Genomic DNA, 11262 nt, shown 5'->3' with positions numbered 1-11262 from the left:
CTGTCTTTTGTTTTTGTTTTTCTATTTGTATTTCATTTATCTCTAGCCTCACTCCCTGGCATCCGTAGAAGCAACAACAGTGGTCCCATGCACACAGCTCAGCCCACTTAAACCCACTGATGAATTACCTTATTGTTTGCATGATGGCTTGTTTTTTGGTAAAAGAGAATTCACATACTGGGAAGTGTGGCTTCAACTGCTGTTGTTCCCAAGCTACCGTCTCTGAAGGCAGACCAAACCATGTGTGTTTTCTCTCTGTCAGTTATTACTCACTGGGATTGGGTTGGCTTTCAAAGTGAGTGTATAGCAGCCCACATGGTAGGCAGGAAAGACTAGAGAATCTTCATATCTCTTACTCATTTCTCAAACCTCTTTCTGCAGTGAAGGGTCAAGTCTGTAAAGACATTTTGAACAGCCATGTTAAAAGGCAGCCAGGGCATTCCAGGCAGGGGGTTGCTAACCCTGCTTGGATATGGATATCTTTGCAGAGGATCCCTAGTCAAGCCTTAGCAACAGCACACTCGTAACCATATCTACTCAGAAGTAAGCCCTGTTGAATTATATGGGGCTTAGGCTCTTAGTAAGTGTGCTTAGAATTGCAGCCTCCAATCTAACATCTCCACAACACTTGTCACTTAGACCCTTCCTGCCAGAAGCAAGTGGGCTAGATTAAATGTTCCCACCCAGGCTCCCTAAGCAGGTGAGAAAGAATGATCCCGTCACTTCAGCTGGATCTGGGAACACCCTCACTTAGCTAAGATTTCTATCTTGATTTCCAATCAGAGATTTTTTTTTTTAGTGGTATGCTCCAAGCAACTGTAGTTGATGCTTAATGTACCATGCTTAATGACATCACTAGGGCCCCACCCTTGAAATCTCAGGGTTTGGGATGCTTCTGACCTGGCAACCTAGAGAGAGGTGGAACTACCAAGAGGGCCCTTTTGCCGATCTCAACACCAGAGAGTGTCTGTAGGGAAATAAGCAGTCTTTCAGATATTTGGGACCTAAATTGTTTAGAGCTTTAAACACAAGCATGAGCACCTTGAGTTGGGCCCGAAAGCAAACTGGCAACTAATACAAGTGTTTTAAAATGGCTTATATGGGAACCCCAGCAAGCTCTGGATGCTGCATTTTGAACCACTTGAAGTTTTTAAGTAGTATTCAAGGGCAGCCCTATGTAGAGCATATTGCAATAATCCAGCCTAGAAGTTACCAGAGCATGGAATACAGTGCCAAGTCATTTCTGTCCATCATCATTTTCCTTTCCTATAAAAGGAAAGAAAAAATAATATACAGAATGCTAATTTGGAAATATTGTTTCAGAATTAATAGAGCCAAGTACAATGTATGGATAATCAGTGTTCCTAGGACCCTCCGTGGCGCAGAGTGGTAAGCGGCGGTAACGCAGCTGAAGCTCTGCTCACGGCCGGAGTTCGATACCAACGGAAGGAGGAAGTCGAATCTCTGGTAAGAGGGGTCGAGGTCCACTCAGCCTTCCATCCATCCGTGGTCGGTAAAATGAGTACCCGCCGGGGGGTAAAGAAAGGCCGGGGAAGGAACTGGCATTCCCACCCCATATAGTAAACGTCGCAAGACGTCACCCTAAGAGTTGGAAACGACTCGCACTATAAGTGCGGGGACACCTTTACCTTTAATCAGTGTTCCTAACAGGTAATCATGTATTTTGTTATAACGGTACAAAATGAATGAACTCCATTTCTCATTAAAGTGGTTAGTAACTCCCCTTCCTTCCCTTACGCTAATTATAATTGTCAGTTTTATCATTTGAACCACTTCCCCCACCTTTAAAATCTAGTCCTCCAATGTGGGTGGATCCCCCCCCCCAGTTATTGCTGATTGTCATCCAGACAGCTGTTATTCGATGTATCACAATCTCTCTTCTTCTAAGATGAACACTTTAACATAACCAAATAATATAGCTAAAGGATCTGCAGATCCGGTTAGAACCTGAATTTCTCCTGTTATAGCCATCCAAAAAGAGCTTATTAGGGTCAAGTATTTGTCACATATGATTACTAACCCTGATGGATATGTTCTCCCTCCACTGTCAGACGCAGTATGCTTCTGAATACAGGTTGCTGGAAACCGCAGGAGGGGAGAATGCTATTGCACTCAGGTCCTATTTGAAGGCTTTCCACAGGCATCTGGTGGCAGGATACTGGACTAGAGAGGCTACTGGTCTGATCCAGCAGGTACTTCTTATATTCTCATATCTGCATTGCTGGTTTTACATCCCCAGCATACTTTATTTAAACCTACATAGATATGGTTCAATTTTGTTGAGGGTAGGTTATAACTTTTTAAAAATACTCCTTCATGCTGGTGCTTCATGCTAGTGCCCATTGGTGGACTTAAATTTAAGTACTTGCTAACTACTGAAGAAGTTATGGTAAAACCATACTCTGATTAAAACACTTCCCCACAATTTCCTGGGTCCCTGAAGAATCTTGAAAGGACAACGAAGGTGGAATCCAAACCCTGCGCTCTGCATAGTATTACTGGGATTCCCCCACTTGAACAGTTTGATAACAAAAGCACCCGGAAAGGGTCCCAATGAAAAAAAGTTTCAGAAACTTATTTAAAAAGCTGGCAAATTGTAGATACGCTCCAAACTGTGGAAAATAGCAATTACGATTCCAATTTGGAAGAATAAATAGGAAGCAGTCATTTATTCTAAGATGTTGTCAGATCTAAGCCACACGTCACCAGCACTAGATCTGACATTTGTTTTGCATCTCTAGTTCCGAAATGACACACCGTGAGCTAATAGCTTTCTATTCATTGGAGGAATGAACAAATATAAGCAGGTCTGGTTTAGAAAAGGAACAAAGGAAAGGGGGAAAATCAAAATGCAGACTTGGCAAATATGACTTGATGCAAACAACAGTTTTGTTATAGTTACCCAGCCCATGGACTGTGGGTTGCAAGCGATGGTTCAAGACATATTTGCTCAAAGGCAGCTGCATGAATAGAAATAGTATTTTTGGTTAATTGGTAAGAAGCTCTATGCACTCAAAGCCCTGGGAAAACTGCATATGTTCTTGAATGGCTTCCATGCCGTATGTGAATATAATGGCGTTTGCTGTTAGCACAGACCATCATTAATCCTGTCCTCCAGTCCCATAGAAGCTGGCTGTAATTTACGCCTGTTTCGAAAAGGGTAGCAACTGACCAACCACATTGCTGGAGTCAACTTCAAATGGTGGGGACATCATGGTCTTCTAGGGAAATTCTATTTGTGGTAGCACACCTTACAGAATATCGTAGGGCAGTGACCAAAAAACTGCTGCCATTGTCCCTGTTCTGTGCCCTTCCCTCTGCGCCAAATGTGATGCAGCAGTCATCAGTTATTTTTTATTATTTATTTATTTATTTATTTATTTTGCTTTAAGTTGCTTTAGCCACTTTGTAAAGACATATCTTTTTGGCCAGGCTTTCCCTCACCCGTAAGATGCTGCTCTGTTGTATATGTTTGAATTCCTGGAACATTTATACATTTATTTATTTAGACCATTTCTATACCACTTAATATATAAAAAATACCTCTTAAGTGCTGTACGAAAAACTTAAAATTTCTGTTTTTGGTTTTATACGCTTTTATATAGTACTGTTTTGCTAGTTTTATGTTGCATTTGGAAACAAAGACCTTGGTTTTTTTTTAATGTATTATGCCACATAGAGGTTTAAAAGAGATTAAGCAGTTTATTAATGCTTTTTAATTAATTAATTAATCCCAAAAGGACTAAAAAAAAGTCACAACTGCCATTTTAGAGCAATGATAACCAAGTGGAGGTGGTGGGCCAGCTTTGACCCTCGAAGCAAACATTATCTGCCCTCCCACTTCTCTAGAAGCTTTGCTGATTTTTAATCATGATCTGGTAAAAAAAAAAATGCAACCACCATTTCACTTCTCAGAAAAGGCAATCAACAGAGATAAAGATATTCCATCTTGGCCTTTGAAGGAACATCTTTGAAGAAATTTCAAGTGAACAGATCTGTGATGCAGTACATTTTAAGTACAGTTCAAACAGTTCCGGAAGGGCAGTTTGCACAATTTACATTGACTTCTGCTAGTCACTGTTCATGTTATGTGCAAATTTGCATCCATCTTCACATAGCAAGGACGGGATTTATTATTATTATTATTATAGGATGAAGGTAACAGGGGTAGGCAATGTGGTGCCCTCCAGATGTGATGTACTACAATTCATTGTCCCTGCTCGTTGGCCAGGCTGGCTGAGGCTGATGGGAATTGAAGTCCCCCATCTTTAGGGGACATCATGTGCTTTAAATGTGCATAGGATACACATTTGAAGTGCTTCAAATGTATGGAGTGAACCTGCCCTGCTTTTTCTCCATCCAATGGCAGTATTGACCAGCACAGTCTCCTTGTGCCATAGCAACCTACCTTTTTATAGACACTTTATAGTGAGGGTATGTAGCTCCCCCCCCCATTTTTCTACATACTACTGCATACAGCAGGCTCCAGAAATAGAATGTATGTGCACGCTTCCTGCTCTTGCACCACTACTCGTTTTACCAGATAATGCTTTGACATTACTTTTGAAGTACCTCTCAGCAAGCTCAATGGAGTTTGCACTCTGATAAGCATGCTTGTGACTGTGGCCTTTATCTCGTACTAGCAGCCTCATACCTAGCATTGCTGAGGAATTCTAAGAAACAAAACAAAAAAATCAGTGCACTTTTGGAAGGTTCCGTCCGCTATCTTGATTCAAAATGGTGTCCAATCGTATCCAAACTTAGAAGAAAACATGCTCCAGACTCTGTCCTTCTATGCAGGCTGGCAACTTTTTATCTCATACATATGCAGGGAAGGACAAGTGCAGAGACCTCCAGGAATGCTAGATGGACTTAGGAGAGACTTACTGGAGCAACAATAACATTGATCAGACACTGATACAGGTTCAAAATATCGTTGTTGAGAGGAAGTGACAAAGGATAAATCCAACCCTGGTTTTCTGAGTTGTTATATATTTTTTTGCTTTATTGTATATGTCGACAGAAGAAGAAGATCATCGGTTCCTTGTTCTCAGGAACCATCATGCAAAATTTGGTTATGGTATCTTAAGGGATGTCCAAATGCATTGTGAACAAACAACTTTCCAAAATATGTAGTAAATAATAATCTCGACTTTGAGAGGGAGGGAGGGATGATATTCCATGTATTTCTCATCCATTGTCATCACCCCCATGCCCTCTTGTTCATAGTTATGTGCCAGGAACAGGCAAAACTTTCTCTGCCCTATCAATGAAAAGCATTTCACAGCTGATTCTCCATTTGAAAAGCCATGTCGAGCTTCTTGATGCGAGTACCTGCATGATACAGGTTTCTGCCAAACCATTTGTCACATTTGCATGGTGTGTTTTTAGGTGTACACCTAGAACAATCAGATGTGCGAAGTTGCCCCAAGAATACCATGCAGTTAACTTACAACATGTTCTCCAACTGTAGTTGGGCATCTGCCCTGATTATGAACTTGATAGATCATGCTACTTTACTTGTATGCCTGTTTATTTACTGCTCGCTTCTGGCACATTACATTTCCAACACCGCCGTCAGTTAGCATTCTCAACTCCTCATCTGAAGACAGTATTGTTGTCTTTATATGAGTATATAATACGAACCATGCTGGATTAGATGGATCTAATCCAGTAGTCTTCAACCTTTTCAGACCTGGGATCTGCTTTTAACCCAAGCATGCATTTCGGGGATGAATTTCTTAACTTTTTAGCATAGATTTGTATGGTGGAAGCGTTGCTGTTGCGACCCATCTTAGATCAGGCTGTGACCCAATAGTGGCAACCAACCCACCAGGTGAAGACCAATGACTCAGTCCATGTTTTCCAGAGTGGCCTATCAGATGCCTTTAAGAAACCCAGAAGCAGAGCCTGAAGGCAATAGCTATCTCTCACTGTTGTCCCCCAACAATTGGGATTCAGTGGCATATTTCTCTGAACATCGGATGCTTTCAAAGCGCTGCCACATTATCCATTTAAAACGCTATTATACTACTTTAACAGTCATGGTTTCTCCGAAGGAACCCTGGAAACTGGAGTTTGTGAAGGGTGCTGAAAGTTGTTAGGAGACCCCTGTTCCCCTCAGAGCTACAATTCCCAGAGTTCCCTGGGAAGAGGGATTGATCATTAAACCACTCTGCTGAGTAGTCCGTGATGAGCCTGTCACAGCATACATGCTCACCAACAGGCTTTCAGGCCCACCTCCACTCCACCACAAGGCCTTCTTCTCTCATCATCTGCTGAAGGGTTTGACCGAGGGGGAGCACTTTTCTTGGACCCCCATGCACGTTTTAGCATGGATGGAACCAAAGGGATGTGGTAGCCTACCAAAGTGCAGCCATCACCATAGCTGGAAGTCCATTATAACTATTTAAAAAATATATTAAAACAATACTGTATATGTGGAAAAGATATTTAATTGTAAATAGAAAAAGTAGGCCAGAGTACAGTTTTAAGGGCAACAATTTTGTATAGGTAATCTAGATGATTTATAAAGTTATACATTTTCATAAAAGCACTGAAACAGACACAGCAAAGCACAAATCAAATACAAGGTATACTCTGAAATAAAGGAGCTGCACAGTAGTTTGAAGTGTAATGCAACAAAGAGTCAGTAATCTTTAAGGCAGTATGGTTTAAGTCAGACGTGGGGAACCTTTGGCCTTTCAGATGTTGCTGTACTACAACTCTCATCATGCCTGGCTATTGGCCATGCTTGCTGGGGCTGGTGGGAGTTGTAGTTCAGCAACGTCTGGTGAGCCAAAGGTTCCCCACACCTGGTCTAGGTGAAGGTCTAAAAGCCATAAACATCTGAATGTTACTCTTAGTTCTGCTGGATCGACACTTGCAGGAGGAGAATATGATAGAAAACACAGTACCATCAATTGCATTTTTGAATATTCAATTATGTAAAAAAGTCTCCTGTAAGTAGAAAACGAGCTCATGAGGGAGAGAGCTGGGCCAGCATCATTCCCCCTAACGTACTAGTCTTCTTCTTGGAAGTTTATTTTTTAAAAAAACAAACCACACACACGAGGGAGCAATAAAAAATGGCAGCTCCCACCTGCAACCTGAAATGGTAACAGTCCATTCTACCTTTCACTCTGCTGCATGAGTAGACCAGGCCTGAGTTTTGAGGCCCTTGGTATGTTATGTTATATCTATCTCCCCTTCAATCCCAGTTTGGGACCAAGTGCTTACTTACCTACTTACTTCCCAGGGAGGTGATCAAAATTAGGGTATCAATCCTAAAAAAATCCTATATTCTCAAACATAAAAGCATTTGGAACTGCCCATCTATTCACTGATATTGCAATGCTTTAAAGACCTAAAGCACTGTAGAATGGAAATGCCATCTTATTTTTGATGACCACACAAATTCAAACATAATCCTAGCAATCCTAAACCACTGTAGGCAACAATAGCGTCAACTCAACTATAGTGAGTGAGTGAGTGAGTGAGTGAGTGTGTGTGTGTGTTGGTTGCAGAATCTCTGAAATTCTGTCTCTGGAATTCATGATTAGGGCAATTCAAGTGTTCCTTTGCAAGCTTCCCTGAAACAAACAAGAGCAGCGATCACAGGAGCAGTGAAACAGAAGAACAGGGAACTTCACCTTTGTGGTTTCTATTTAAAGTGAATCCAAGCTGCTCAAGAGTCCTGTCTGCTGTATTACTCATGTCCATTTGAAGGGGCTTGCACAGGACAAGGTCCCAGCTATTGTGCCCAATGTTCCTATATTTCTTTATATTGTCACAGTCCTCTAAGAGGAGAGCAGGATGAGGAGTAGCTCCCCGTAAGGGTCCAGCTTAACCTCGCCTCCTCTGCCATGCAGCCTCTGTGCCCTTCCCACACCTAACTCATGGTGGCTTGTGTTCACTTGGAACCAAGACCCTCTCATCCCCTCTGTTATATGTAAAGAAGTGAATTGTTTTTTGCTCTTACAAATAAATCTCAACTCTTTCTCATTAAACAGCAGTTTCCTCTTCAGTAATTTGTACAGGTCATATGATTCACTCATTTGTTGTATACCCAATTTGCATGCATAGATATTGTCAAATGTTTTATGAGCTCAGCTCATTCATACCTGCTTTTGGTCAGTAACAATTATACACATCTTATAAAGTACAGCTCTATGTCATTCACCTATAGATTCTTTAAAGTGAATTTCCCCCCTGTGGCCATCACAGATAACAACTGCAGCCACTTTTTTTTTAATATCATGCTGGGAAGTGAATAGCCTGAAAAGATAAGGCCCATCCTCCAGCAGGTGGTGGCATAGGAAGGAAGGGGAAGTTAAGCTGACTGCTTTGCAACTTGATCTCCACCTGCAGAATTGTGGCCCAGATGCATTAAGACACACTAGAAATGTGATTTCATGCTCCACGTGTAATAGTTTCATATAACCCATATACTGTATCAGCCTAAGCCAAGCTGGTGGCCTCCAGATGTGTTGGACTACAACTCCCATCAGCCAGCACAGCTGAGCTGGCTGGGGCTGATAGGAATTGTAATCCGAAAACATCTGGAAGCCACCAGGTTGGCAAAGGCTGTGTTACATAAATACTGGATTTGGTTTTCTTTTTCTTCTCTCAGGCTACATTCCATCAAGAAATGCCACTCCCAATTAAAAAAAAAACACACCACCAGCTTGCTTCTCTCCCTCCACCCATGACATATAGATTAGACATTTTTTATCATAATTTCCCCTCTTCTTTACTGAAAAATACTTCTGTAAGATGTATGTAGAAATTATATATATATATATAAACATGCAGCATATGTACAAACTGAAAGTTTAAAAAATATCAACTTCATATACATGTCAATCTACTTGAATATATCAGAAATTAAATATAAAAAATTACACTTTTTCTAAAAAAAATGGGGGGCAGGGTTCAGAGACTCTGGACATCCACTTAAAGCTATACAAAGGATTTCCATGAGAAAATGCATTTGCTCAGAGGTCTAAGTCGCTAGCTTTCAGGATTGGTTCTGTCACATAATTCATTTTTACACAGTCAGTTTAAATCAACAGTTATCACCCTTAAAACTGTTCTGTATTTCAGCAGTTTTGTACTAAAATCAAAAAGGTCACAAAAACATTGGCTTTGCATGTTTGTGGATCCCTTCAAAAAGATTAAGCAACTAATCTTAGAACTGTAAAAAAACAACTATTTACAGTATTTCATTTTAAATATTTTTCTTTTGCACAAAATGTCTAAATTCTGAGTTTTTTATGATACAAGAAATTCACTAGAGCTCATGGCGTAAGTCCAGTTTCAAACCTGTAGCATCTTCTCTAGCATATAATCCCGGGTCTGTTCCTGATGCAACATGCAGATCCAGACTGAACTGACATTTTCTAAACCGGCTTTAGAGGATGCTCACTTTAACCATTCAAACAGCTTCTTTGTTAGTCTGCAAGCGGGTCATTGCCTCCAACTTCTGCCGATAGGCTTCTGCCTCCTGCTCTTTCTTCAGAAGCTGCTGGCGATACTTCTGTGCTTCTCGATTGGCCTCATCCAGCTGTTTCTGTAATGTTTCTCTTTCCTGTTCAAATAAAACACAAAAAGGTGTTGTCAACTCACATGAAAAACGATGGCTAGTTTACACTTTTTCTATCCTTTATTTGCGTTAGCTACAAACCATTGCAACTGAAATGTGTACAATATAAACAATGGAAAGCAAGGATACAACTTAATCAGTTTTCCTGCTAAAATTCTAGCATTTCTATAAAATACCAATCAACCGAATGAGTGTATCCACGGTCCCACATAGGAGAGATGCTAGTTTACACTTGCTTAAAAACTCCACTTTGTTGTTGCATATCTGAAGAACAAATATACAGGAACTCTAGAACTGAGCAGGTAGCCTGTTGTTAAAGCTTATACTTGGGGGGGGGGGGGGGAGAAAGAGATCTTTCATCTCAAAAAATATTCTGTGTAAGGGAACATACTGTCACAAAAACTCAAATAATTTCATATGCGTGGTATAACATATCAAAAGATCCCTTATATAACCAATTGGTTAGTTGTTAACAAGCACACCCTTATTATGAATTTTAGTAAAAGGATATTTAAGTCCAGAGAAGAAGAAAGTTAATCTAATTAATCCACTTAATAGTTTAGCAAATACTTTGAATTAATCTGTCACAAATTCTGTTGCTTAAAAACAGCTCTCCTATGTGAGTGATCTACACATTTATTTATTCATTTACTTCTATATCCTACTAACCCTTATCTAAGGGACTCAGGGCTTCACATGTGGTCCTATGTCCCCTTTCCTGATCCTCACAACAATTCTGGGAGATGGCTGGGGCGGGGGGTGATAGAAGGATGAAGGAATAGGGGTCAGTGGAAGAGTATGTGCCTTTGTATCACAAATTCTTAAGTGAAACCTATGATCCCTTTAGGCCACAATTCTATTCTATTCTATTCTTGGAATAGTGGCTAAAATCCACAGGATTTAGAAATCCTATTCAGGCATGCTAATCCCTCACAAGAGGAGAGAGTGGGGGTAAGCACACTATCATTAGCCATACTAATCCTCTTTCTGTGAGTTTTTAAATTTTTTATTTATTTTAACCACTTATATACTGTGTCAACCAGTCTCTAAGTGCTGTAAATAAAGTTACAAAAGATACAATAAGGATAAAATCAGTTAAAATCACAGAATCAGAAAACTTACTGAAAATAGCTGCTGAAATACAAAGGTCTTCCCCAGATGCCAGAATTTCGACAGAGAAGGGAAGGGCTGTCTGATCGCAGCTGGGAGGGAGTTCCACAACATTAGGCCCACAATACTGAAGGCATGGCTCCTGGTGGATACGAAGCATGCGGCTGGGCTGACTTGGGGGTAATTTAAGCAAGGAGTCTTTTCTGCTTGTGTAGCCTTCCTGCACAGCTGAGAACCCTGACCTTCCCAGGTTGCGAATTTGTGGGGAGGCTCCACAGGCTGCAGATGCTTGTCGCCAACTTGTGCAGGGCCTCAGGGGTGGCGGTGACACAGCTAGCATGCACATCCCCATTCTGCCTCACATGATTAGAACTGTGTGTGAGATTTGAACACCTGAACAGGGCTACAAATCACTGTGTTTAGGACTGAGATAGAAGTCTGCTGTCTGCAAATCTAAAGCCTGAACACTTGCACTCAGGTTGGCTTACTTATTCCATAAACCCATGCCAACCCACTGAATCTTAGCA

At 40.9% G+C, this 11262-nt stretch overlaps 1 protein-coding gene across 4 annotated transcripts in view; it reads right to left on the bottom strand.

Moving 5' to 3' along the window:
• Positions 1 to 6460: 6460 nt before the first annotated feature.
• Positions 6461 to 11262, bottom strand: part of GABPB1 (GA binding protein transcription factor subunit beta 1) — a 31354-nt gene continuing 26552 nt past the window's right edge. For all 4 annotated transcript variants that reach the window (XM_061594865.1, XM_061594867.1, XM_061594868.1 and 1 more), the window contains exon 9: positions 6461 to 9610. In XM_061594865.1, coding sequence (XP_061450849.1) covers positions 9458 to 9610 — 153 coding nt within the window. In that variant the 3' untranslated portion in view covers positions 6461 to 9457. The remainder of the gene's footprint in view (positions 9611 to 11262) is intronic.

Source organism: Rhineura floridana, chromosome 14 (genome assembly GCF_030035675.1).
Source record: "Rhineura floridana isolate rRhiFlo1 chromosome 14, rRhiFlo1.hap2, whole genome shotgun sequence".
NCBI classification, from domain to species: Eukaryota; Metazoa; Chordata; class Lepidosauria; order Squamata; family Rhineuridae; genus Rhineura; species Rhineura floridana.
The sequence above is the reverse complement of the archived record's forward strand: the minus strand, read 5'-3'. Positions and strand labels throughout refer to the sequence as shown.